A 26,843-nucleotide genomic window follows, 5' to 3' on the forward strand; every position below is an offset into this window, starting at 1 on the left:
AGTCTAGGGTTGATGGTGCAATCATGCTGGTGCTAAAGTGAGTTTACTACCTGACACATATCCGATACAGCGCACCTTGAAGATTCTTATCCGAACCTTTCTCTTTACTTTGCTGCCCATCTTTTCCTTGCTTGGAACGTTTTCGAAATACGAGAGACCCTGTTGAGAATTTCCTCTCCTGGTGGTACAGGCATCTGCATATAATCATCTATACAAATCTCGTCTCTGTTATGAGCTTTGTGACGTGCAACATTCACGATGATGTCCATGGATGAAGAGTCCAGCGGCGGTCTGCCATGGCTGGACATGCCGGTCATGTTTCACTCATCTAGGGCCGATACATGCAAGATGACACCGGAACAATGTGCCTATCGGTCAGGACACTGGAGATATTGGTACTTTCCCTTTCTATGCTAACATTATGAATGCCCTGTTAATGACTGAGCTCAACGCAGGTACGAAGCAGACCACGTTTATTCGTTAAATACAGTATATTTCCTTTGTGCGACCATCGGATTCTTTACAATAGTCCATTTTCTCTCGAAGTATGCACCAGTACAAGCAAGACGAAGCGGCATATGGCGAAAGACGACGGCCGTTGGGCGATACCTCGCATACAAAGGTTACCAACTACCTGCAATTCGGTACTGTTCTCCTTCGTTGGGCGTTATGCTCCTGGGTATCATAGGCACAATCTTCTTCTTTGGTTAGTACATCCAGTTCGCTGCATGTTTTCCAAATTGCTGATGTACAAACAGCCATGACGCTCGGTCCTAAACCTTACTACTGGCCTAACACGAAAGATGGGACAGTCTCTTATGGAAATAGTCCGCCTATCGCAACTCGAACTGGGTGGATGGCATTGGCATTACTGCCTTTTGTTCTGTGGGTACCTTAGCCCATGTTCAATATCCGATGCTAACCAGTGCAGGGCTCTGGGCACCAAAGCCAACCTTATATCAGCATTGACTGGAGTGCCTCATGAAAAGCTTCAGGTATGTTGACAACGACTAGAGCTTTATAATATGACTAACTGGATAGGTCTATCATCATTGGACCAGCTATGCCATGTTTGTCCTGGCTTTGATACATACCTTCCCATTCATAGTCTTCAATATCTGGAAAGGTCAGATGGTCGAGAAATGGAACACCAGCGTAGTCTACTGGACAGGAGTTGCGGCCTTGATTACGCAGGCTTATCTCACATTTATGTCCTTGCCATCTATTCGGTACGATCACTCATATCAAGCCCAAATCACTGCTAACTAGGTATAGAAATCGATATTATGAATTTTTCAAGGCAACCCACTTCCTAGTTGCACTACTCTTCCTTCTCTTTTTCTTCTTTCACTGTGACTTCCGCCTTACTTCCTGGTATGTCCTTCTATTCATCGAGACATACAGTATACTAACGACAACAGGGACTATTTCGTTGCCGGAGGCGCAATATATCTTTTCAGTCTATTTGCGGCATGGACCCGCACCCATCTCATCAATGGCCGTCACTCAGCAACAATCGACCTCCTCCCTTGCGGGTTTGTACGAATCAGAATCCCGACAATCATGTCCTGGCGACCAGGTCAGCACGTCTTCATTCGATTCTTCAGCCCGCAGCTAGGCTTGCACTGCCTAACAGCGCACCCGTTTACCATCTGCTCCTTATCGCATGACCCAGACAAGGTCGGCAAAGCATCTGAGATTGTCTTCTATGTCAAGCCCCGCCACGGCATCACGGCACGTCTGGCAAAGATAGCCGCTAAGAGCCCCGTATTCTCCCAGACCGTGCTTTTAGAAGGTCCTTATGGTGGGATATCCGATACTGCTTCTCCCGCTGAATTTGATACTGTTCTTGTCATCGCTGGTGGTTCCGGCGGTGGGTTTTCTCTCGCTATCGTCGAAGAAGCTCTAAGAGTATATGGTAATATGCCAGACCTCCAACAACGCAATATCCAAGTCGTTTTCGCCACACGGAATAGCAAAGTAGCCGAGTGGTACAGGGAGGAAATTGGAGATAGGGTCTCCATGTACGACGTACCAGACAAAAGAATATCCGTTTCCATTCATGATACCTCGTTAGAGCAGGCTGAAAAGCCAGTGTCTGCACCTGGAGACAAAGAACCATCTAACGAGATCACCGATGAGATTGAGCCTGCCTTATCGGAGAAAGGGCATGATGTTGCAGCAACAAACAAGCACATGAGCACAGTTGTACATGGTCCTCGACCTGATCTTCCTTGTCTTATCAATACAGCTACGTCAACTGGTAGCCACAGAATGGCTATCTTTGCGTGCGGTCCTGCGTCCATGTTACATGACGTTCGGAATGCGGCTGCTGAGGCGCAAAAGCGGGCGCTGAGAGGAGGCGCTGAGGTCTATTTACATACAGAATCATTTTCGTGAGTGTTCATTTTCTATGTCTCGGACCATTTTTTGCTAATTAATGTCTAGGTGGTGATGCTCGACAAAATTATCAGAATAATACGTCTATAAAATTTCACATTGTTTACTTTCTGATTGTTGATCAATCTGTGTACTTTGATTGGATTTGTTGGTGTGGAATATTAAGGGTCACCAGCTTCGATGGCTAATAGCTCTTAATGCTCTTTATAAGCAACATAGATGAATAGCCGAGATTCTGTGAAGTTTCACGGTGTACAAAATCACTTGAGAAATCATTAAGTTTCTCCTCGTAGTACTCATTTTATAGACATGTGTCCAGCAAGAATAAGCTTTATTTACAATATATATACTAACTACCGAGATGCAACAACAGTTAAACACATCCGGAAAATATATAGTATCACGTACAAACCGTAGGTGCAGTCCCGATTATAGTTCACAAAGAGTTTATCGTGTGTTGAACATAGTTGAAGGACTCCAGGTGATTGATATTGCAATTGGTCTTACTTTAGGACTTATATAAAATGCATAGAGAGCAAAAAGTCGTGCAACATTCGATTTGGAAAGATAAGAGGGTATACAGAGTGAATTCAGTACAATCCAATGTATTGTTTCGTGTTGGTTCCATTAAGGATCCAACTTTGAATCCTGATAATCATGAGTTAGATTGTGGAAGTCTGCACTTCTTTTCATGAGGTTAAGAAACTATTGGGAAACATCATTGCTGTATTAGGTTGCTATGGTTGGTAGGATATAGTAAATTTCTACAATGGATGTGAGAGAGGGTGGAAGGAATGTACGAGGTTTACTGGACAGGAAGATTACCAAAGAAATCAAAACGTTTAGGGTATCAAGCTATAGAGTGCATCAAGCTTTTCATTTTTGTGCTAAATTCAGACCATCAAACCGTCAGTCCACGTCCCAGTACGAACACCAATCGCTCAGAGTAGGCAATCTAGTTCATCTGGCGGATGAGGGCGTTGATGTTCTCCTCACGGTTACCATAGTCACCACCCTCAATGAAGTGCTTGAACTTGCGCTTGTGGAAGCCACCAGTGGGGTTGGAGAGCTTGAAGGGCCAGAGGAAGTTGTTGGCCTGCTTGAAGTTGGGGCCAACGGTGTAGATCTCGTGGATCAGATCCTCAACACAGACGATGCCGTACTTGCCGAGGTTCTCCTCGATGATCTGGTTGTCGGAGATGGCAACGCGCTGCTTGTTGACCTTTCCGTAACCGCGCTTGTAGATGAGCTCACGGATGCTCTTGAGGTTGGGGTAACCGTAGGCGATGTAGGGGTTGATGATGGTCAGCATCTCCTGGGTAGCCTTGGTAAGGCGAACGAAGGTGCCGTTGTTGATCTGGAGCAGACGGAGGAGCTGCAGGATCTTGCGGGGCTGGGGAGAGATCTTGTTGATACTGTTGGTATAGTTAGACGCTTGAAACTTTAACAATGGATATGCCACAAGAACTCACCCCTTGATACGGATAACGAAGACAAGCTTGGGCTCCTCAGGAACGTAGAAGTTACCCTCCTTGCGAGCAACGCGGGCAAGGCGGATCTTCTCACGCTCAGCATCGCGGTACTCCTTGACGTAGGACTCGGCGCGCTTGAAGATGGCGGCACGCTTCTCCTTGCTGGCCTGTACAATCTCTATTAGCGAGAATTCTACCCAGTCATTCATGACAAAAACAGTGGTAGTGTTAACGTCAGCCCCGAAAGATGGTTAACAGAAGCGACAGCATCGACCGATGGTCTAGTCGCGTAGTGGTTGCTATCATCACCCGTATATGTGGAAAAAAAGGAAAGAAAAAATAAATAAATAAATACTCACGGCCTTCTTCTTCTCAGCCTCCTCACGGGCGACAGCGCGAGCCTGCTCCTGGCTCTTGCGCTTCTTCAGGAGAGTCTCGGGGACGAGGACATGGTCCTGAGTGGGGACGGTGCTGTTAAGGTCAGTTTAGTCTGTCCATGCAAAAATATGCATATATTCGCCGAGTGTAAGAACTGCAGCTATAGCGGCATTCTCAACTGAAGGCAAGAAATAAAGAAGCACTCGACGACATGTATTTAATCAGTGAGACATGAAGGGCTTGCCAATCGGTAATGGGACGTTGCTACTAGCGATGCATTTTCAGCACGAGTTCGCAACTCCGCGATGGCAGCCACAATCGTTTAATTCTCATCCGACAAAGCCCCAAGCATTACGCTCAGGAAGATAGTGTTGACGCCGTTCGTCCCATCTCTGTTAAGCCATTCCAGGTCTAGTCAGAGTATGGGAACGCAGCTCGCAACAATTTCTTTCAAGGAGAAAGTAACTATGACCTTCAACCTCAATACCCCAGACCATTGTGCGATCCATCCATCATCTCGTGCTCATATCACTGAGGCGCAAGTTCATGGGGGACGACAGAGATCACGGGAAAAATCGAGCTGGTGCCCAGCGACCGTTTCTGATCGCAGCATCTCCAGCGAGAAGGACGACTATAACTTCAACCCTTACAAGCTCATAAAACGAAGCAGCCGAAAGGGTATCCGCTAAAGGGTATCATACGTAGCAGTAGAGGCCATTGCGACGGTCCGTTGAGTTCGCGAGTTGGGCGGTTGGCGAATGCTGTCGTACTGGAAGAAGTTCAAAAAGAAAATTGCTTCGAGTTGAAGAAAAACGAGTTTGTGGGTGGGTCTCGGAACTAGCCCACATGCGGCTAGCCTCTGTTAGCACGACGACCTTTCCGTTCTGGGTGATCTGCTTAGGGCACATACATGTCAGCTGACAGTCTCCGATAAGGCGCTGCGATAACCGATTACAAGACGCCCATCTTGATGTTCTCCATACCTACCCCACGTCCCTTCTCTCTGCCTATCCTAGACAATACGTTGCCATGGCGTCGCGTCGAGGTGTAGGACTAGGTGCTTTCGCAAACCGCTCCCAGGCTAGCCAATCGTACGCCAACCATGGCGCTAATCTACGTTCCACGCATCTCTCCTCCCTGCAAGCACAATTATCCGTGTTCCAGTCATTACTGCACACATTCGCATTAGAGCATAGCTCGACGATAAAGTCAAATCCAACGTTTCGTGCAGAGTTTGCTCGCATGTGCAATGCAATCGGTGTTGACCCACTTGCAGCGAGTAATGTCAGAGGCAAGAATGGTCGGAAGGGAATGGGTGAAGGGGCAAGTTTTTGGACGCAGATTATGGGCGGGGATATGAACGACTTTTACTTCGAACTTGCCGTCCGTATAGTAGAGCTTTGCCGAGACACGAGAAGTGAGAATGGAGGCTTGATAGGCGTCGAGGAGTGCCGTAAGCGAGTAGGTAAAGGCAAGGCTATAGGGAGCGGGTTGGAAGTAACTGAGTATGGAGCCTCGAACCATGCAGTACAGAAGGTATACTAATTGCTATGTTTGCGAATTAGTGACGATGTTCTACGTGCCGTCAAGGCTTTGGAACCCTTGGGCTCGGGCTTTTCGATTGTCCGCGTTGGTAGCAAACAATACATCCGATCGGTCCCTAAAGAGCTTAATACAGACCAGGCGACCGTGCTCGAGGTTATTCAGGTCCTTGGCTACGTGAGTATATCCATGTTGCGAGTAAACTTAAATTGGGAAAAGGCTCGGGCGCAGACTGTTATTGATGACCTTCTGGCGGACGGTCTAGTGTGGCTTGATGCCCAAGGTGAAGAGAATGAGTATTGGTCACCACAGAATCTACTCGACGATAGTGGATGAGGCTATTTCTACTGAAAAGCTACTTTCTCAGTCAGTAAAGATGTTAGCAAGAGCTATTTCGTGGGGTTTATGTCGATCGAGTGGATGACAACCATAGTTTCGCTCGATCAATTCGAACCCTTACTTGTATAGACGTTAAAGTATATACAGCTACGTAGTGGCGTGTCAGAGACTGCAGAAGCATAAATACTAAGGAACAGTCGAATTGCCTGGTGGTTTGGCGAGGTATTGGGTATTGGCGCCACCCCGTTCTAGACGCCCTGGATAATATATATATTTGGGGGCTGCGAGTAAACCCCTACAGAACCCAATGGCTCGTACTACAAGGGGCTGCTAACGCCTAAAAATACAAACGAAAAACTAGAAATATATGATCATCACATTCGTACTGCTACATAAAGCATACCTAGAATAAGTTTCTTGGTCCGAATATGCCTATGTTTACGTCCGTTTCCTTGCTTTTGCATTGCTGGGAGCACCTATCTCTCGACTTCGCTCGTCCGATTCCAAAAAAAGGGTTTATTTGTAAAGAGGAAATGCCATATGTATCAAGAAAGGGAGAATCGGAAATTGACAAAGTGTTCGTCAATAATAAGAGCACACGGGATCATACGTAGTTAAATTCCAGGAGCATTAGAACCATGAAAAACAAAGGGATGCCATTACAAACAATTTTATGCCTTGATCGCTCCGCCCAATGCACCACCGCTGAATTGCTGTCCACCGGGCCGACGACCTTGTTGGCCGCCAGGCAGTCTGGGTCCACCACGGGCTTGGCCTCCACGTCCAGGGCCACGGCCTCCACGGGCGCCGGCGCCCTGATCGCGCTGGAAAGCGTTGGCCATGCCTTGAGTGCGCTGCTCGAGAGTCTTCTCGTTGGCCTCCAGAAGGTTCATCGACTTGTCGGCGAGAGTAACAACCTGGGACTGGAGACGCGACAGCTCGACACCCTTGCGGAAAACAATGGCATCGTTGACCTGGTCAAGAGCAGCGGCGAGCTCCTCATGAGAGATCATACGGCTGATGATGGCGGCAATCTTCTTCTCGGACAGCTCGAACATGTTTGACAAGGTGGAAATAGAGAGACTGTCGTAGAAGGGAGCATATGTGAAAAGGTAAGTTCTCAGGCCCTCTTCTTGGATCTGCTGAGACAGCATCTCCTTGATCTTGTCGGGCTGGGGCATCAGATCCCAGATCTTGATGGAGTTAAGCATCTCTGCAGCCTTCTTCCAGTCACCCGCAGCAAGGAACTTAGCGCTCATGATGACACCATCACGAGTGTTCTCTGCAGGGCCAGTGAATACCTGACGCTCATTGTAATCCAACATACGACGGAAGGTCTTTGAGATGATACGGCGCTTCAGCTCGGGTGAAGAAGAGGTTTGAGCCATGAGAGGGACTTCCAAGAACATGCTTGAGGTAAGGTAAATGCACTCAAGAAGTTCAAGGTTGATGTGCATGTGGAAGGGCAGCTGACGCTGACGCTCAAGACGCTCCTGCTCAGGAGAAACAGTAGAGTAACGCTGGAGGATGATACCTTGAGCGAGAAGTTCCTTCTGACGGCCACTGCCACAAACTTCGGACAGCGTATTTTGAGCTTCGTAGATAAGTCCGGCACGGAATGCGCACAGACCGATTTGAACCAGGGTCCGGTTGAAGAGAATCTGGGTGTTGACGTCGAAGTTGGAGATATTCTCAGTAAGATGAGACATGAGCATCAAGTCACGAGAACGGTAATACTGGTCGTGCAAGGCAAGGAAATAGATCTGGCACAGCATGGCACGGGCCCTGATGATACCGTCACTGTAAGTGAAGAGATAGTTGCACAGGGTCTGGACCAGTCCTGTCACGTCACCAGCATTTCCACGAGGCGTAACCTTGGAGTCCAACTCGGAGGGAAGTGCCTTCCAAGTACCCTCTTCCAGGATTGTCACAACCTGAGAAGGCTTGAAGTAAATGTGCTCCAGCCTGCGCATGACAACCCGGTTGAGGCTGTCCTGGCGCATATCACTCTTCTCAGCTTCGACAAGGCCTTCAATGTAAGCTTGAACGCGAACAAGGTTGGTATACAGCTGCTTCTCATCGCTCAGACGATCGATGTATTCAGCAGTGTGGGGATCGATGTGTTGCAAGGACCGAGTCAGCTCGTCGTCGAGCCTCTCAACATGAGACACGATGCTGCCTGGGATGTGCAAGGTCTCGCCTGGCTTGACCTGGGGTTGCTTCTCATCATCTTCCCACTCTTCAGCTCCCTCAGTGACAACATGGTCGCGGTTGGTCTCGAGGACAGACAGTAGAGCGGCAAGCTCCTTCTCAGCAAGCTTCCATTGGTCGACACTCATGTAGTTGGCGGAAGACGTAGAGCTGATGTCGAAACGGGTAGAGAGAAGAGTGAGGTAGACACGAATGCGCTGGTAAGGAGTCTGAGCAACCTCCAGGAGCTTCTCCATGGTTTTGATCTGCTCGAGGCGGTCTGTATTTTTCTTTCCTCTGGATTCGACAATGACGCGGAGGTGCTTAAGAATGCTCTCTGGGGTGTACTGCAGGGTCTTGCCACCACGGCCAACAGTAGCGAAACCATCATCAGTAGAGGTTGCTGCTGCAGGTGCTTCAACTACACGCTCAACCTTGGTCAGGCGCGGGGCAACGATGGCGGGCTTAGCCTCCTCTTCCTTGCCCTCCATGTAGCCATCCTTATCACTGCGATACTTCTCGATATGAGTGGCGTACTCCTTGTTGTTCTTCTTAATACGTTGCTTGACCGCATTGAAACCCCTGGAGTTGCTTGCGTTCATCTTCTTCGCTGACTTCTGCTTCGTAATAGTCTCGTTCACGAAATCCTCGAGATCGGCAACGGCTTTGACATAAATCCTGGGAACTGGGCCCGATTGCGTAACCTTCACGACCTGGCGGTTAAGCTTATCGAACTCTGGATCCTTTGAGTCAGTATGCATGTACCAAGGGTATCACACGGCCATGTTCTTCGGCCTATATCCAACGCACCTGACGAGATAACAGCCCAGTCGTTAATCTTCTCGGCATTTTCAATCAACTTGATGATGCCCTCAAGTTCCTCCAGCCTCTTATCCTTGGCACTCTTCACAACCGTTACTTTCTCCTCATCCTCGCTCTCCTCGCTCTCCGATGCATCCCTCAAGAAACGATTGGCACCGGTTTCACCCTCGTCATCGGAGGATTCCTCCTCCGAAGTCTCCTCCTCCTCTTCGCTGGATTCCTCCTCGGACTTCTCCTCCTCCTCGCGATCGGTGAGAAGCTCTTCCTCATCCGAGCTGGAATCGCTGTCGCTACCGCTACCGTAGAAGAAACGCGACATATTGGCGGATTTTCAGGTAATTCGGACCGGAAAGCGTCGCGGGGTTCAAAAAATGGCCGTCTCCTTTAGTGGTGAGACGCACGGTCGTGGAATAATTCGAAGGACGATTCCCTTAAAGCCCGTCGGTTCGCTCTCAGAAAATCAAGTTGTGAGGGTTGGAGCCGCAGAGTCAGACCGCGCGAGCCACAACGAAAATTAAGCGAGGTGGCGCCTAACCGTATCGGGTAATCATCCATCGTACTACGGATCGCGCCTCCGCTACTAAACGTCTTGACAATGCGGAGAGGATTGTTCATATCAAATAAATGGGCTTAGTTAATAGATCTACATAATCAGATGCCCTCTCCCTCAACCTGCATCCCGTTAAGTGACTAGGAGAGAGGAGCGGAGACTTTCTTTTGCGTAAAAGCCGACGGTGGTTCGATATTGATGAAATCCAAATATCCAAGCTTAATGATGCTTCTCTTAAACGTGTTCGAATAAAAGGTAAAAAAAAAGGGAACAGATTTATAATGGGAAATGGTTTATCATTTCCGGACAGAAAAAGAAGAAAAACAAAATGTAACGTTTAACATGATAATGCGGTAACAAAGAGCATAAATCTCGGTCTTTCCAAGTACTCCTGGCCATGCCGACAACAGCCACATACACTAATCTGGAAGAACTCGATTGGGAAGACAGCAAACCGACGGCGAGCACCCGAGCACTAGAAAGGCGATTGTGAATAAGAACCCCCCTGCAGCGTCGGAGGTGTCGTCGGTGGATAGCGCCCGTGAAATGTTGCGCATTCGGCACCATAGCGGGGGACTGATTTTACATTATATCCCCTCCTAGCCAAAGCTCGAAGCTATGCCGTGTGTAGGTCCGCAGACCATGCCAGACCAAGTGCACAACTTGATGGAACAGGGTGCGCATTGGAAGACTTTTTATTCATGGTCGGGGCATGTTGGATGGCAAGGGCTAGTAGCAGAGGGGCTGAAAGGGAAGCGGGCAAAGGTCCAAATGTCAAGCAAAGCAGAACGAGAATTTGGAGCAGCTCTGCGGTCATGCCTTGAGAGCACACGCATCTAGAGCTTATGCTTGCCCGGTCAAAAGTGCACTCGCTAATACAAGATGTTAATGCACCCACGGGTGCCACTCAAGCTGGTTTCAGCACATTTGTGTTTAGTGCCACTGGTTCTGGCCCATGAAACCATCTCCCCCTAATACGCCGTCTTCAAGTGTCCTAATGAAGTCCCGGTTACGTGTGCCACCTGCGCGACTCCCTCGTCGTCTTTGATTCGCAGCACCGGCGTCAACGTATCCGTCAGGAGGGGGAGGGTAATATGCCGGGCTGGGTTGTAATCGAATGGGTGCGTTCGGGTCGAGATGACTAGCAACTCGCTGAATAGTTGGTGGGATCCCGCCACCCTGAGGGTCCATCGTGGAGGCACGTTGCCGACCCGCTCTTGTAGTTGCCTGGGCATAGAGACTCTGGGACGGTGCATACTGTGATTGAGGCATCTGACCTGGTATTAGATTCATTTGATGACCGTAGCCAGGTGGCTGCTGGGTAGGGTACGGCGGAGGGGCGCCTTGTTGGTGGCCAGTGAACACCCCGTTGTACATGGGAGGTGGGGGCTGGGCATGGGTGGGTGTGTGGAACTGGTTCAGTTGCATCGAGTAGGCAGTCTGTGCAGCTGACTGAGCATGTGCTGCTTGCGCCGCTCTTTGTTTGCTTGCGGCCTCGGCCTGCTGCTGCTGCTGAATACCAGGAGCAACAGTCTTATTAAGAGAAGAGTATTTTAGGTTCATGGGAGGTACAAAAGGCCCTGTAAACTTCTGCTGCGTAATGAAAGGATGCAGCTTGGCTTGTTGTGGAGACCAGCGCTCCAGCGGATTGATTGATAACAAGCCACGAACAAAATCAATAAAAGCCACTCGGTTGTTTAGCTCTGGTGCAATGTGTTAGCAAAGAGATAGTGTATTGTCTTTGTTGGAGACAAACCTCGCTCAATTTCTGCTTGTTTCATGTTTTTTCTCGGCATCGGGTAGCTTCGAATAATTTCTTCTAATGTCGACGCCTGAAAGTATTTTTTGCTCGGCTGCTCCTTCGTGCCATGCTCCCGCGAATATTGCTCCAGGCCTTTCAGGCGATATGTCTTTCTTCCAAACTCATCCTGGGTCTTTTCGAAGAATTCACCAGACTGCTTCCCCATCTCTAACATCCACGTTGGCGGCAGACCTAGCATTTCCACAATCCGGCAAACCTGATTGTATTCTGAAGATCCTGGAAAGAGAGGCAAACCAAGGAAGAGTTCAACGACGATACATCCTAGTGACCACATGTCGATCGCCGACGAATAACTAACTCACGTCAGTCTCAGGTGAACATCATGGGGTGGGAGAGAACATTGTATATCGACGTACGGTAATCCAAGGAGAACCTCCGGAGAGCGGTAAAACCTTGACTGTATATATGTGTACACTGTCTGTCGTTCATCACAAGCAGACCCAAAATCGATGACCTTAATTATGGGACTCTCAAGACTGAGAAGCTCAAGTTAGCTGCCAAGTTCTGTTCATCAGCGAAGCAAGGACGAACTTTTTTAATAATATATTCTCTGGCTTCAAGTCGCAGTGAATCAAGTGCGCCTTGTTCAACAGGCTCAACGCGTTCAAGAGCTGTTGAGCAAATACACGCACTAGTGTCGTACTCAACCCTCGGAATTGGTTCTGTTTGATTAACTCGTAAAGATTAACACTTAGTATCTCAAATACCAAACAGAGATGCTGTCGGTGAATGAACGTGTCCTTAAGTCGTAATAGATGGTGGTCATCATTCTTATCATATCTGCTGTTGAGCTGCGATAGAATTAAGCATGTGACTCGTGTGCTGAGTAACGGGCAGCTTACCAGATCCAAGACAGACACCTCCATCATGCTTTGGTTAAAGTATGCGGTCTTGTTCTTGATTACTTTGACAGCCACGACTTCCTGTGTTTTTAGATTCTGGCACTTCACAACTTGGCCAAAAGTTCCCTGTCCTAGTACATCGAGGATGAGGTAGCGATTCCTTGGGTTGTCAATACAGACGGTATAGGGCGAGCGGATGAATGTTTAAACTCACTTGTGGCCTGCTTCCTCGCTCCCCAAAATGTCGTTGACGTACAGAATATAGTCACTGTCCTCATTGTCGTAACCATCATTCTTGACTCCCTTGCTCGGCTTCGTCAAAACTCGCCTTGGGTTTCTCGAGGATTCGTAGTTAAAGCCAGGGTTGCATATCCGATATGTAGCAGGGAGGTGCGTGGTCAGGGCTTGGAGCGGCTATAAAGATGTTAGAGATACAACCATTTGACCAGCCCTTGGTACATACACTAATGAAGCCACCCTCAGGGTTAGCACGTCTAAATGGGGGTTGCGCATTAACGCGCGGCTTCAGCTCCTGAACCGATTTGATCTTCTGGAACTTTGGTACTGGGCCTCGACCTGGTTGTTGGCTGCCGCCGGATATCGACGCAGAGCGAGGAGATCTTCCATCTTGCCCAAAAGGTGCACTGAGTTGAGATCCTGCCGACGGGGGGTAGAATTGCTCTGGGCTCATGTCTGTGGGCTGCAAAGGGGGAAGCCGCGGGGCGCGTGAACCAGCTGTTCCAAGGATTACGTCAGTCACCTAACTTCATAAGTCCGTAAGAAGACGTGAGCTTACATGGAGGCGACTGAAACGGCTGAGGCGGCGAGGAGTAATTCGGCACCCTTGTTGGTGAACGGCGAGTTTGATTTGGCCCAGGAGGAAAGGCATACGCGTTGTGAGGCTTTCCGGGACTCGTATTGTAGGGCATCGATGGTGACAGCACGTTCATCGGAGAATACCTACGGGCGGCCGATGATTCCTCAGTGGGAAAGTACTGGGAGGAAGGCCGGCTATGGTGGGATGGCCTCGCTGAATATTTTGCCCGGTTATACGGATCCGCATCTTCCATTGTCGTGTCTGCATCGGTGACATAATCGCGGCTACGTGGCGTCGCAGCTGGAGACGACGCCATCGATACGGATTTTGAGTTCATACCGGTCGACGCGGGTTTTGCTGCGATGCCGGGGGTTTGAAAGGCTTCGTAGGTGTATCCCACAGGCGGTTGGGACTGCTGTGGTTGACCGCCGTATTTGGGACCGAGCTGCGGTGGATTAGACGTCAACCCATTATTCAACTGCGCAGGACGACCCATTAAGGGATCCTGGTATGGCTGCCACTGCGAATCCATCTGTCCGTCCTCTTAACACAATGTCTCTCATAAATCGGAGACTTCCTAGGTCAGGAAATTGGACGATGGCCTTTTCGTCGTGGAAAGCGCACATGCACCGCGACCGGGTGATATACGGTAGCGGGGATGGCAAACGCACGTATCGCGATCAGGCGGAGACGAAGCGGAGCACGATCGAGCCCTATAGCAATTCAAAGATAATATAAGGAAAGAAAAAGGAATTGAAGCTAGGTGCGATTTGTGTGGCACTTCATCATCCAGGCGACTTGTCGCTATGGGGAGGAGGGTTTGGAGTTCCAAGGGCGAGGCGGCCAGTAGACGACGGATGAGGTGTGGGCAATTCACAGTGACGACGTGCGCAACAAACCGAAGCCGATGGGGCTGGCTGACACGCTAAGGGGCTGGGGAAACGAAGGGAGTACCGACTGCTGGAAGCCCCGGGGGTAAAGGGGAATCCAAGCAGAAGCACACAGCCGAAAAAGAAGACTGTGTGGAAAAGTGGTGGAAGCAACTTCCAGCCGAAAGAGCTGACAACGACTAATTGCGGAGGGGGGGAGAAGAAGAGAGGGAAGGGGGTGAGGTTGGTGGAGGTGGTGGAGATGCCTGAGATTCGAGGGGAGTGTTGCGTTTGAAGGCCTCAGGCTGCCGTTGGGCTTAACATGGCATTCGGGGCAAGGGCAAAGGGCAGCAGCCCATAAACTACATGCGTATTTTGGATGATAGTTTATCTCTCTCGTTAATAACAAAGCTAGACTACTGCTAGTTAGTTCTGGTAGTGTAAGGGGGGCTTGCTTCCTTTAACTTCCTCGACATTCGTATTGGGTTGACCAGGGCGTATGAACGGGCTGCTGATCTCACGACTCGTACGGAGTACTTTGAATACCTAGATTTGCTCTTTTGGAATGGTCTTCGGATTTCACAATCTTTCTAAAAGGAAAGGAAATTACTTGTCTTTTTTCTATCTTTTGTATTTATTCCGTTTGAATTCAAGGCCTTTTTATTTGTATGGAATTTAGTTTAAACTTCTTCCTATAGGGTTACTAGTGGCTGTCATTATGATTTACTGCATTCCAATAGTCCTTAATATTACCTATTACCAAGTATCCGCAATATTTATTTACTCTACCTCGCCCAACCAGCTTCTTAGCGTTGAAAGAGCACACAATATCCCCATAAGTACTCAAGTCCCAGGAACTATGGCAGGGCAGGGTTCATAATGATTACATCGTACTGTGTACCCATGATTACCAGGTCTCGATGTGATACATAGAGAACCTGATTTACCCGTCCAGCTCGTACGTACTATACACAAAGTCAGTTGCCGTTTGCAGCATGAAAAAGACAGTTTCGTAAGTTAAATAATAGGTATGCCCCGTGGCATGCAACTTAGGCGGAACTAAATTAGGCCAAAGAAGGAATGCTCCGATAATTAGTGGCACGCTTGACATCCAACAGAGATGAGCCCTAAAATCACAATTGATAGGCATCAATCAGTCAACAAAAAGTAGATTAATACCCAATCCAGACTATCTGGCGGCCCCAGTGGCCCCAACGCTGATGCCACTAGTGACGTGGGAGGCTAAGAGCATGACGAACGTCTGGTTAGTCAGTTTGGGACAGTCCAGCCCCGAAGGCGGTCAGTGACTCACAATCGGTGAAACCATTCTGCCGTAATTATGATTATCAAGACATGGATAATACTTGTGAAGACCTTGCTGGTTCACTCACTTTATACTTATACTAATCCCAATCCCACTGACGCATATGGCTGATGCGTAGGGAACTGTATAACACAACCTAATCTCAGTCTTAAGAAAGGTTCCTCTTTCCCGAGGTCTCCGAGCAGTATCGCTAAAACTGCCCATCGAATCATGTACTGCGCCACCAGTTCTTGGGACAGTTATGGTGGATAATTCCTTACTCTTAAGATATACCCCTCTAGCGAGACTTTACTTCGTACATGGTCTCTCCTCATTTGGTAATCTGAGAAACTTGGTATAACGGCAACTTCACATTCCGTTCTTTTTCTTTTTCCTTGTCTTTACCGAGTATGGACAACAACATGGAGGCCGAGCCGGACTCCTTATCTCAGAACGAGCACCCCAAGGACGAACGAGCGATGCTCTTGGGGGCAGTCTCGTCAGCGATTCCAGTTCACTCAGATCAAGTTCCTGCAACGGGCACAGATGAAACGAGCCGTCTACGGGAGCTTCAAGCCGACGTTCGCGACCAGGATGACCTCGAGAGAGATATATCTCGTCAGGTATCTATCACCGTGTGACTTTGAGGTCTTGTTTGCTAATGTATACAGGCCGACAGGTTGCTCATGGAGCAAGCAGACGAACGTGACAATAGAAGATTAGAACGTACAACACTTGAAAAAGAGTATAAACATCGGCGGTAATGGTCTTTTTAACATATTCTAACATTCTTATAGAAAGCTTGAAGCGCAGATCCTAAAAGCACACCAGCGAATGTCTCAGCCCATCGGTACATCTGCTCGGGTCCGCCTACATAATGAGATTCAAAAATTAGAAACCCGTAATGCCGCGTTGGCGAATGACCTTAAAGAGATACAGCAACGCATTAATGAAAGACATGAAGGACAGGAGTCTGGTGGACCGGCTATGGGGACAGGTCGAATGCCTAATGAATCTCGCAGAGATTATCTCATCCGCACAGGGAAGATCACACCATTCTCTAAAATGAGTACCGGCCCGAATGAGGGACCCCTTGCTAGTCTGCATGACGCTCTCATCGACGCCGAGGACGAGCGTGATGAAAGAGAAGCATTGGAACAAGTCCGAAACCGATCTGCGGTATCTCACCGAAACCTTGTGCGCCCTAGCTTTGGCTTTGATGAAGCGAGCGAAGCGTCTATGGAAGGGGATGGCCATCCAAAAAAGCGGAGAAAATTGACCCAAAGGCCCAAGGACAGAGAGACAACCATGGATTCCGAAGAAATGGATGAGACAGTAACGCCCGTGGAAGATGTAGCTTCGGACGATGGCTCAGCAAGTTATGTAGCGTCGGAAGAGGAAAAGTCGCCATCAGAAGACGAGGAGGACTTTGTACCCGAGGGAACGCCGCCACGATCCGCAAGCCGAAGCAAGGCTAAGAAGACCCCGGACGATGTAGAGGATTTCAGCGGGCTGGACGATGGAAACGAGAAGGTCTATCAATCCAGGCTTCAAAGCTGGGTCACACGAAGGAGTGCTGCGCGGAAGCGTGCTCTGCAGGGTAGTACAGACGCTCATGAACATGAAGAACAGGAGGAGTGGTTCATGCCTCATCCCACTGTACCCGACGTGGACTATGACAACGGATATCGTATTCCTGGTGACATTTATCCCCTTTTGTTTGACTATCAGAAGACAGGGGTGCAATGGCTATGGGAATTGCAGCAGCAGCAAGTAGGAGGAATTATTGGAGATGAAATGGGACTTGGAAAAACAATTCAAGTCATTTCTTTCCTGGCTGGGCTTCACTACAGCAAAAAGCTAACAAAGCCGGTCATTATTGTGTGCCCCGCAACTGTCATGAAGCAGTGGGTTAATGAATTCCACCGCTGGTGGCCGCCTTTTCGTGTCTCAATTTTGCATACCTCCGGCAGTGGGATGGTAAATATTCGAAATGAGAGTAGTAGGGAAGATGCGCTTTTGTCTCAGACGTGGGATAGTCGCCGCAGTCTGGGTGGGCTGAAAGCCGGGAGAAAAGTCGTCAAACGTGTGGTAGAGGAGGGTCATGTGCTAGTGACCACGTACTCCGGCCTGCAGACCTACACCCCTCTTCTAATTCCAGTGGAATGGGGGTGTGCTGTGCTTGACGAGGGCCATAAGATCCGTAATCCCAACACTTCGATCACTATCCATTGCAAGGAACTCCGGACACCACATCGGATCATTCTATCAGGCACACCGATGCAGAATAACCTGACAGAGCTTTGGTCATTGTTCGACTTTGTTTTCCCAATGCGTCTGGGGACCTTAGTGAACTTTCGAAATCAGTTCGAGTTCCCCATCCGTCAAGGCGGATATGCTAATGCTTCGAACTTGCAAGTGCAAACAGCAGCGAAATGTGCAGAGACTTTAAAAGATGCCATTAGCCCGTATCTCCTGCAGCGATTCAAGGTCGATGTTGCCGCGGACCTTCCTAAGAAGAGCGAGCAAGTGTTGTTCTGTAAGCTCACAAAGTTGCAGAGACAAGCGTATAAGTCATTCCTTGGCTCTGAAGAGATGCAGTCTATTCTCAGAGGCCGTAGGCAAGTGTTATATGGAGTGGATATTTTGCGGAAAATTTGCAATCACCCAGACTTACAGAGCCACAAGCTTACGTCGCACAAAGCAGGTTATGGTAACCCTGATAAATCGGGCAAAATGCAAGTCGTCAAGTCACTCCTCGAGCTGTGGAAGGATACGGGCCATAAGACCCTTCTATTTGCACAACATCGTATCATGTTGGACATCCTTCAAAAATTTGTAGAATCTCTATCGGGGTTCAATTACCGGCGGATGGATGGCACCACACCTATTGCCCATCGGCAATCGATGGTTGACGAGTTTAACAATAATCCGGACCTTCACGTGTTTCTCCTTACCACCAAGGTAGGTGGACTGGGAGTAAATCTAACAGGGGCTGATCGGGTGATCATTTATGATCCCGACTGGAATCCGTCAACCGATGTGCAAGCCCGTGAGCGAGCATGGCGGCTTGGACAAAAGCGGGACGTTACAGTGTATAGATTAATGACCGCCGGGACAATCGAGGAAAAGATTTATCATCGACAAATTTTCAAGCAATTCCTCACCAACAAGATATTGAAGGATCCTAAACAGCGCCAGACTTTTCAACTAAGCGATCTGCACGACTTATTTTCTCTTGGAGAAGATGGTCAAGGTCCAACGGAAACAAGCAAGATTTTCAAAGAAGCCGATATCACCTACAAAGAGGGAGGTAGCACGACCACTCAGCAGACATGCACGGGTACCCGCGTACAGAGTCACCCGCGGAACCAACAGGATGAGAAGAAAGATGTTAGCCGTGTTGAAGGTATAGCATCAATTGAGAACTTCCAGGGCGACTCGGAGCCGCCGAGCGACAGAGACCAGGGACCTCCCGGTGCTAATAAGGAGTCGCGTATCATGGAGGGCATTTTTGCCCGCTCTGGCGTTCATTCCGCTGTGGAACATGATCAGATCGTGAATGGCAAGCGTGTTGTGCGGGCGGATCCCAAGATTATCGAAGCGGAAGCGAAGAAGGTCGCCGCCGAAGCCGCCGAGGAGCTGCGCCGAGCGGGAGAGGCAGCACGGTCTGTGCCCATTGGAACGCCAACATGGACAGGTCAGTTCGGACTTGCCGGGAGGCCGGAGGAGCCCGCAGCGCGCCCGGCCTTCGGTGGAGGTAGTAGTTCTGCGAGACGAGCCGCAGCCGGTCCGTCATCAGCAAGCATCCTGGCCAATCTTTCTGCACGCACTCCTTCCCGAAGCGGCAGTAACAGTCCCGCGCCAGGCAAGGCACCTAGTGGAACGGAGTTCATTACGATGATTCGAGACTTTATAGTATCCCACGGCGGGTCCGTTCATACACAGATGCTGATTGACCATTTCAACCGTTTCTGCACTACTCCGCAACGATCAGCTGAGTTTAAGGAAATCCTTAAAACCATTGCTGTGCTGGAGAAGGGTGGACGGAACGGTCGAGGTAAATGGTCTTTGAAGGCTGAGTACGCTAAGAAGAGATAATGGGTCATTGTCTGCTTTTTTCGTTCCCTTGCACCTGACGTTTCTCTTCCTTCTAGCTTTGTGGGTTACTTGATGAGATGGGACAAAAACTTCATTTCTTTACCTCGGTGGTGATATTAAACATTGGCGCAGTGGGTACTGTTTAAAACCGATTGGCATGCTACCATGCATGGTGATTTTCACACTGGCTTGGGCTTGGGATATGGAGTACCGTGGCTTTAGAAGGGAAGGAATTTAGACTTATATACTACTTGAATGGGCATGGCCCATCCCCATTCTTTGCCTATTGTATATGATATATATAAATACTTAATAGAAAGACAAATAAGCCTCCAAATGGATATGGCCCCCTCCCTCTCCATATGAGCTAGTGGAATATCAGCATATACCCAGTGTACAAGTAAAAAAACAACTATGACTACCAGTGATGCAAGCCGGGATTTTATCCCAAGCTTACTTAGTGGAACCTGATGATCATGATGTAAATACTCAATCGGACGCATTTATACAGAAAAATGAAGGATGCTCTTCTTCGAAACCATCGCCCCATCTTCCCCCCCTTTTTTTCCTTTCTTTTTTCTTTTTTCCCCTTCCCAATTCCCATATTTCTAACATTGATTGGCAGTGAGTTAATTGCTTAGCACGGTTGAGCCTTGCATATTAGCGGATATGGAATCGCAATAGTCAGGATGGTCTTGTTCAATCCTTGCAGAATCGGCCCTGTATGGTCAATGGTGGCTCATCCAAGGATCCAGAGTGTGGAGAAAAGAGCCGAAAGGACAATTATCGACGTAATTGATCGCGGGGTATGACAGTATTGGGGGAGGTTGAACCCACGGAATTGATATGATTATCCTTATCTGCCAAAGAAAATGTCCGAAACACCGAGGTGCGTGAGAAAAGAACTCATGCAGTGATCCTTTAATGTCGATCTCAGGTGTGTCACTGCAGTCAATCAATATCGTGGAGGGATTAACAAAAATAGAAGCGAAGATCAGTTCGATTTAATTTAAGACGTTTGAGATCTATTCAATCAGGAGCCTCAGAAGAATTTTCAAGACCACCTAAGAAAAGAAACATGATGTACGTTATGGAGCAAGTCTGTATCAGAATTTATCCACATCGACTACACAATGCATTGCCGCACGGAGAATAGGGAACCATACATGATGTACTGTATGTACTGTACATACTGTGTACATGTGCACTTTGAGGGAAATAATTTCACGGAAATAAACCGATCACACATAGTAGACTGTGTGTGCACTGTGCTGGCGTATGTCTCAGAATCTTAGCGATTCTCCGCGTCTTTATCCCCCAGCAACCGACGATCGTTCAACATCACTGGTCCACTGGGCTAAGGATCTCCGCTGCAAAGACCCAATTCCATGATTTCTTACGCAGGCCAAGTGGAAAGGATACAACCGCGTTCAGTGGAGCTGTCCCTCTCCTGCCAAGTCAGTGAGTCGCCCCAACTGTAGCACTACACATTTTTTCTCTTTCTATTTTTTCTGTTTCCGTGAACGATAACAAACCAGTAACTGATCATTCCACTACTCGGGGAACCGGAACCGATACTCTCTCCACAGTCAAGGGAGAAAGTGTGGTGGCTATTCAATTCGGACATAAATAGGACTTCAATCCGCCTCCCTTTGCCACCCCGCGATCGTACATTCCACATTCTTCATCAATCTTCAATCCTCACCTGTCTTTTCTTCTCTTTCTTGTCTGTTAGATTATCTGTCAAGAAGACTTATTACTATCGTGCCTAATTGATTCGAACGGAACGTCTTCTTTCCACAATGAAGTTCTTCTCTTCGCTCGCTCTGCTGGTCTCCGCCGTTGCGGCCAACCCCATTCTCCGTACCCGCGACACACCTAAGAACTTCCATCTCAAGACCACTGGCGCTGACAACTCAGCACACAACGACCTCTACGTCTACGGCTACCACACCGGTGCTGGATTCAACGATGCTGTTCTCACTTCGGACGTTGGCACCGCGAGCCCGGCCTTCCTGAACGGCACGAATGTCCAGTTCAGTCTCGACACACCTTTCCCTTGGGGATTGGTAATGCGACCACAGAACAACTACGGTGGTAAGCTTCCCCCCCCCTCCTCTTGCCCTGACCTCGGGACAAAGGAACATAGGATTAACATATCCACAGCGTGGGAGCCGGTCGAGATCAACACTGGGTATGGTAGCGGTAGTTTCTCCATCAACGATGACAGCCTGGAGTGGTCGGAACAGCAGGGATTCGGTGGCTGGTTGGGTAAGTTTTCATCTTTAGTGGAGCCCTCAATCCGATGTCAGGAACTCGCCACTAACATCCCCGCAATAGTCTGCGACTGGTACCACAATGCGCCCCAGCTCTTCTATCTGTACAAGTACCGCGAGCCTACCATTCCCTCCTCCTGCAGCAAGGTTCAACTCGCCGTCGAGCCAGTTTCCTAAAGCGGAGAACCTGCACAAGGTTTTGCCACTGGCCTTCCATGGTAAACTGCCCTGCCTTGGGTCTCGGAGTCACCGAGGCTTCGTGAGTCGTGATTTCATAGGGGATCCGGGAAAGACGTCCCGGTACCTGAGATGATTGTATCAATACCTAGATACATGTATATGCTGATTTAATGCTAATAATTATAATGAGTCGGTTGGGATGGGATCTGGATTTTGAGTGTATATTATTACACCGTGGTTGACGATCTTCAGTACTTAATGACCCTGATGTTACAGATAAATAGCAATAGCCAGAGAAAAAGAAGAAAATTCAATAAACATGTGGCACGTCCAATAGTGGTCAATAGTGATCTAGTGGCTGGTTAAGCGACCGGGGAAACCCTTGATGGAAGAGAAAACATTTAGATGGTAGCGTTTTTCTAGAGATATACTTCGTTGATAAAAAAGCATGGGGGTTAATGTGACGATAATTCCAGTACGTCAAAGAAATGCCATGATAAGTTTATCGGCAACAAGAATGACTTTACTCCGATAGTTTGAACTATTAAATGAGTGAAGAAATCACACGGTCGCGCGAGTGCCTCAGGCCGGCCACCGGCCCAAAAATAGCCCAGAATGTCTCACATGCACCCAAAAGGGTTAGAACAGCACCAATCAATCCAGTTGTTTCTTCGTTCCCGCTGTTCTTTTCTCCTCGTCCTTTTCATCAGACCTTCAAATATTCTTGTCTAGAGTCACTTGTGATTGCTGTTTATTCTTTCGTTTTCATTTCCCTCGTTTTTCAACACGTTGGGTTGTTGCGATCTCAGTCACTCGCTTTGTTTACTTGGTCAAGGGTCCGCTCATATCATATCAGCCGATCTGCATGTTTCACCGGCCCACCAGTCTTGAATAGGACTTTTACAACCCCCCGTTGCCATTTCTTTCCGCGCAGAACCATTCGTCAGCATTGCATTGAACACGATACACCTCGCTAGGTTCATCCATCCACCATCAGTCAGCGTTCGTTACTTGGACACAATCGCTCGGAACTAGGGAGGCCACAGATCCGACCGTTGACTTGAATTTGAGATCTTAAGGGGTTCATCGACCCCCCATATTCTGGTCCAAGCCAGGCAGTGAATCTTTCGGGTTAACTCAATATGCGGTCCTTCGCTCTTCTTCCTGTATTATGTCTCCTGGTCTTGCTGGGCCTGGTCTCGGCTTGGCCACACCCGCATGGTGAAGTCGTGGCTAGAGCGGGTGAGTATCATCCGAGACTACTATCATCCTTTGATCGACAACCAACTCACCTCTATAGAAACAACATCTGCAGAGACTGCTGCCGATAAAGCAACAACAGGTGCCGCTGCTACCACTGAGCAGAGCGCCACGAAGACCGAATCCCAGAGTGATGCCACAGAAACCGGGAAAAAGACAGGCAAAGAGACAGGGACAGCGACTGGCACAAAGACTGGAACAGCGACGGGCAAGTCGACGAAGACGGGCACCGATGCCTCCTCTACCTCGATCGATCCTCGGGACCCCGTGGGTGGTATTTCGATGCTGACGTCCGCCGGAGCCACCACCTACTACAAGATCGGCGAATATGTGACCTTCCAATGGAAATACACCTCGCTTCAAGTGACACCGTCGGCCGTCAACGTTGTCGCATCCTGCAGCAAGAACAGTGAAACGTATACCATCGCCAGCAACATGAGCGTCTCGGAAACTGGGAAGGTTGTCTGGGATACCAAGAAATACCAATCTAATGCGACGGTTCCGCTGTTGACGGCGACGTACACCTTGTATGTCTATGATGTGAACTCTACGCTTGGAGACACTGCTTCTGCTGGACACTTGGGCTCGCAAATCGGCTACAACTTCGGAATGTACACTCCTCAGTCTTACACCCCTCTTGACCGTAGGTTCTCCCTTCTCCCGTCGATATCAAGTTTCGTTTCAAAATAAGCTAACACCAATGCCCCCTAGATTACATCTGTGCTACTTGTAACAGTGCCCTCACCAGCACCGAACGCAATGCGATCAAGTTCGCCGTCGGCATGGCCGCTATCACCGTCGCATCCTTCACCTGGTTCGCAAGCGGCACCGGTGCCTTCTCTACGTAATTCTTCAAAACCGACCCTTGATGAAGTTATACGTTACCGTTACTGCGTTGCATTAGCTGAGCGATCTCTCATAGCGATCATTAGCAGGCTGGACTGGCGTTTATGTGATTAAATTGTGTAATTGTTTGGGATTTGTGATTTTGGATCTTTTTTTTTCTTCCCCTCCTTGTCGATTAGAGCAACAGCGGGATTGTTATAATTATTCTATATGATGTTAGTCATTTTTCTTATATGATATTGTCGATAGATAAATAGCTAATAGTGACTGATGTATATGAAGTCTAAATATCGTGAAGAATTCGGAGCAAGCAAAGACATCAAAACAATCACGTTGCCCAGACAGCAACAAACAGTATACTAATCTACACCAACCACATCTATGCATTTTATATGCTAGTTACTAGTACTGTAGTACATTTACCCGACTCCACAAAAAGAAAGAAGAAAAGAAAGAACCATACAAAAGAAAAAAGAGCAAAACAGCATTCTACGGAAATAGTACACACTAAAGAAACCCACCCTATGCGACGTAAACACGCCAGTTCAGCACCCGATGCTCAAAACCATCACCCCCATCTAATAAACATATCTTCATATATAGTCACCAGACACAGCTACTATACTCATGCTACTTCGTATTGACTGCGAAACGGATCAAATCTTACAACGTAACCCCGCCAATAAGATTATACATATTCAAATCGATTCGGCATATTAAAGCTCGATGCTTTCTGGATCTGGTATAATCCTTGTTCCGGGGGAGGACTTTGGTATTCGTTGGCTTTGGCTTGTAGGTAGCTTTTTGGATGGAGACTTGAGCGGGTGGGAGTTATATGCTTGGACAGGGAATGAGGGGTGTTCAATGAACTGGATATTGTTGGGGAGGTGTTTGGGATCCATAGTTTGAGGGAGCTGGGTCCGTTGGTGAGGTTTCATTCAAGGGGGTAGTAGTCTAATATCCTCAGGCCTGGGGTATGGTTTCTAGTGTAGACTTGTGATCGTCTGGTTCTCAGACTGCGTGAGAAAGCATGGTATTTGAGAAGGAATGAGTTGTAACGAGTCCGATAATGGGACGAATGTATTGTACAGCTAAAGATGTTGTAGGAATAATAGTGCTATTGGTAGGATGATGGTGGGTTGACTAGATACAGCTTGGGTGGTAAGCTTCCCAGATTGGTGGTTGCTGGGTATCAGACGACTGCTTCTGTTGGCGAACGGCCGGTAGTTGTGCTGCGTTGTCTGTCATCCTGCCGCACTTTACGCAAGGTGTTTGTTTAACATCGGAGTAGGAGGATATCATGTCCTGGTCCATGTTAGTTAGTTTACTTGGGTTTAGGGGAGTAAATCACTTACAAGAAGATAGGTAAGATCCCATTGTCGTGAACGAGAATTCAAGCAATCGGATACTGCGCTCTCGAGTTTTGTCTTAACTTGACCAGGCATCGTTCGGCTCGAGACCTGCCATTCAGGCACACCGTTCACCTCAGACCCACCGATCGTATGTACCTTGAATGTCATACCGGCCTTGGGTAGGACAACAGTGACTGAAGTCTCAGATTTACTCGGCAAGACTCGCACCCCTGGCACATTCTTCTGGATGAAGCTGTCGACAATCGCCCTCCAACCCCCTTCAGTCGACTGGATCCTCGAACGCTCGAGCTCCTCCTCGGATTTCCGCTGCTGTTCCATCCTGGCATTCTCCTCCTTGACAAGTTCTTCAAGGAGGGTACCATAATTCCGATCCCAAACACCAGTCGGTTGCAACAATTGCCCTCCATTCTCCTTGATCTGCGCATCGACACGTTCCCACACAGCGTTCATTTCAGGGCTGCGCCACATGTTCTGGAACTCCGTCACCTCGGCGACACCAGCCTTCGCAGCCTGCGAAAGCTGCTCATACAACATCTGCGGCGACCTCGGCACTGCCCTCCCCGCGGCAGCCTTTGGGTTTACAATAGGCACCAAAGGCTCCAATAAACGGTCCGGGAGCAATGTCCGCAGTTGATGAATCTAGCATCACAGATTAGCCATGTATACCGAAGGATGAGCGGATGTCAAGACAAACCATAGCCTCCAATTCCTGGAGCTTTGCGAGAGATGATACGAGTTGCATTTCCGACTCGGAGACCTGCTTGCTTGCATCGGAGTCTTGTTTTATTGCCGGAGATGATGTGGTGTTGACATTTATGTTGTCACCCTCTGACTTGATGACATTGGTCTGGTTCGTATTACTATTGTTTGGCTTTGTTTCTGAGACCTTCGGCTGGCCTGGTTTAGATGGGAACTCCACCTTGGGTACCACAACTGGTACCGTGGGGAATTTCGGGGCAGCTTGTGATGTGCTGGCCATTGTTTCGGAACACGGAGGGCGATGGGCTTGAAATCTAATTTCAATCCACGCGACACGCGTCCTTGCGTACAAGAGCTCTTGAGGAAAACAAAATCCGACCAGAACGATGGGGTTAACTTAACCCAGTCGAAGTGAATATAGTGATAGCGGTATTCAAATGTGCAATTCAACACCCAATTAGATCCGAAGCTTAATTGACTGGTCAAATCCTCGGTAAATTAACAATAATGTGCGGAATGTGAATGCTATTTCTTTCTTATTCACTATTGGTGAGATTGAAGGATGTGATTTAAAAGCTTCAAACGGCTGAATCAATGGGCGATATTCATCCAGTGACCGGACGGAAGTGCGCCACAAGATGTATCAGCCACATGTGGCTGGGGGTTTCCTTTACAGTGTGGATCTTTTATTGCCTCAGGCACAAAGCCTATTTATGACCTGAACTTTGTATACGAATCGAGCTTTGATACCCAATTGAATTT

At 48.4% G+C, this 26,843-nt stretch overlaps 9 protein-coding genes across 9 annotated transcripts; 5 read left to right on the forward strand and 4 right to left on the reverse strand.

Moving 5' to 3' along the window:
• Window positions 1-17: 17 nt before the first annotated feature.
• Window positions 18-3,168, forward strand: F9C07_2280697 (ferric reductase). The gene is made up of 8 exons (XM_071510453.1): window positions 18-395; window positions 456-706; window positions 759-885; window positions 932-995; window positions 1,042-1,229; window positions 1,276-1,374; window positions 1,422-2,396; window positions 2,449-3,168. Exons 1-8 carry the CDS (start codon window positions 259-261, stop codon window positions 2,453-2,455), a joined length of 1,848 nt encoding a protein of 615 aa, XP_071366926.1. The 5' UTR covers window positions 18-258; the 3' UTR covers window positions 2,456-3,168.
• F9C07_2280698 (60S ribosomal protein uL30) lies at window positions 3,169-5,100 on the reverse strand. The gene is made up of 4 exons (XM_041295143.2): window positions 4,952-5,100; window positions 4,232-4,343; window positions 3,873-4,039; window positions 3,169-3,815 (listed from the first exon to the last, which is right to left on the reverse strand). The coding sequence occupies exons 1-4, from the start codon at window positions 4,966-4,968 to the stop codon at window positions 3,356-3,358; spliced, it is 756 nt and encodes a 251-aa protein (XP_041150087.1). The 5' UTR covers window positions 4,969-5,100; the 3' UTR covers window positions 3,169-3,355.
• F9C07_2280700 (eukaryotic translation initiation factor 3 subunit 8 N-terminus-domain-containing protein) lies at window positions 5,101-9,614 on the reverse strand. Its single transcript, XM_041295144.2, has 3 exons — window positions 9,132-9,614; window positions 5,816-9,057; window positions 5,101-5,755 (listed from the first exon to the last, which is right to left on the reverse strand). Exons 1-2 carry the CDS (start codon window positions 9,460-9,462, stop codon window positions 6,803-6,805), a joined length of 2,586 nt encoding a protein of 861 aa, XP_041150089.1. The 5' UTR covers window positions 9,463-9,614; the 3' UTR covers window positions 5,101-5,755; window positions 5,816-6,802.
• Window positions 5,280-6,128, forward strand: F9C07_5499 (RNA polymerase II transcription factor complex subunit; the record flags this gene model as incomplete). Its single annotated transcript, XM_041295160.1, has 2 exons — window positions 5,280-5,755; window positions 5,816-6,128. 2 exons carry the CDS (start codon window positions 5,280-5,282, stop codon window positions 6,126-6,128), a joined length of 789 nt encoding a protein of 262 aa, XP_041150088.1.
• On the reverse strand, window positions 9,615-14,737 carry F9C07_2280701 (protein kinase Yak1). Its single transcript, XM_041295146.2, has 8 exons — window positions 13,154-14,737; window positions 12,821-13,092; window positions 12,572-12,771; window positions 12,358-12,517; window positions 12,047-12,306; window positions 11,872-11,991; window positions 11,450-11,808; window positions 9,615-11,396 (listed from the first exon to the last, which is right to left on the reverse strand). Exons 1-8 carry the CDS (start codon window positions 13,704-13,706, stop codon window positions 10,627-10,629), a joined length of 2,694 nt encoding a protein of 897 aa, XP_041150090.1. The 5' UTR covers window positions 13,707-14,737; the 3' UTR covers window positions 9,615-10,626.
• F9C07_2144507 (transcription-coupled repair protein CSB/RAD26) lies at window positions 14,738-21,054 on the forward strand. Its single transcript, XM_041295135.2, has 3 exons — window positions 14,738-15,969; window positions 16,018-16,091; window positions 16,144-21,054. The coding sequence occupies exons 1-3, from the start codon at window positions 15,757-15,759 to the stop codon at window positions 19,445-19,447; spliced, it is 3,591 nt and encodes a 1,196-aa protein (XP_041150091.1). The 5' UTR covers window positions 14,738-15,756; the 3' UTR covers window positions 19,448-21,054.
• A 195-nt stretch (window positions 21,055-21,249) lies between these two features.
• F9C07_5503 (uncharacterized protein) lies at window positions 21,250-21,900 on the forward strand (the record flags this gene model as incomplete). The annotated part of the gene is made up of 3 exons (XM_041295136.1): window positions 21,250-21,544; window positions 21,614-21,718; window positions 21,788-21,900. The coding sequence occupies 3 exons, from the start codon at window positions 21,250-21,252 to the stop codon at window positions 21,898-21,900; spliced, it is 513 nt and encodes a 170-aa protein (XP_041150092.1).
• A 740-nt stretch (window positions 21,901-22,640) lies between these two features.
• On the forward strand, window positions 22,641-24,313 carry F9C07_5504 (uncharacterized protein). Its single transcript, XM_041295137.2, has 3 exons — window positions 22,641-23,145; window positions 23,204-23,806; window positions 23,875-24,313. Exons 1-3 carry the CDS (start codon window positions 23,046-23,048, stop codon window positions 24,009-24,011), a joined length of 840 nt encoding a protein of 279 aa, XP_041150093.1. The 5' UTR covers window positions 22,641-23,045; the 3' UTR covers window positions 24,012-24,313.
• Window positions 24,314-25,152: 839 nt separating this feature from the next.
• F9C07_2103423 (mediator complex subunit 27-domain-containing protein) lies at window positions 25,153-26,361 on the reverse strand (the record flags this gene model as incomplete). The annotated part of the gene is made up of 3 exons (XM_041295147.1): window positions 25,153-25,314; window positions 25,365-26,021; window positions 26,077-26,361. The coding sequence occupies 3 exons, from the start codon at window positions 26,359-26,361 to the stop codon at window positions 25,153-25,155; spliced, it is 1,104 nt and encodes a 367-aa protein (XP_041150094.1).
• Window positions 26,362-26,843: the final 482 nt, after the last annotated feature.

Source organism: Aspergillus flavus, chromosome 7, assembly GCF_009017415.1.
Source record: "Aspergillus flavus chromosome 7, complete sequence".
Classification (NCBI taxonomy): domain Eukaryota; kingdom Fungi; phylum Ascomycota; class Eurotiomycetes; order Eurotiales; family Aspergillaceae; genus Aspergillus; species Aspergillus flavus.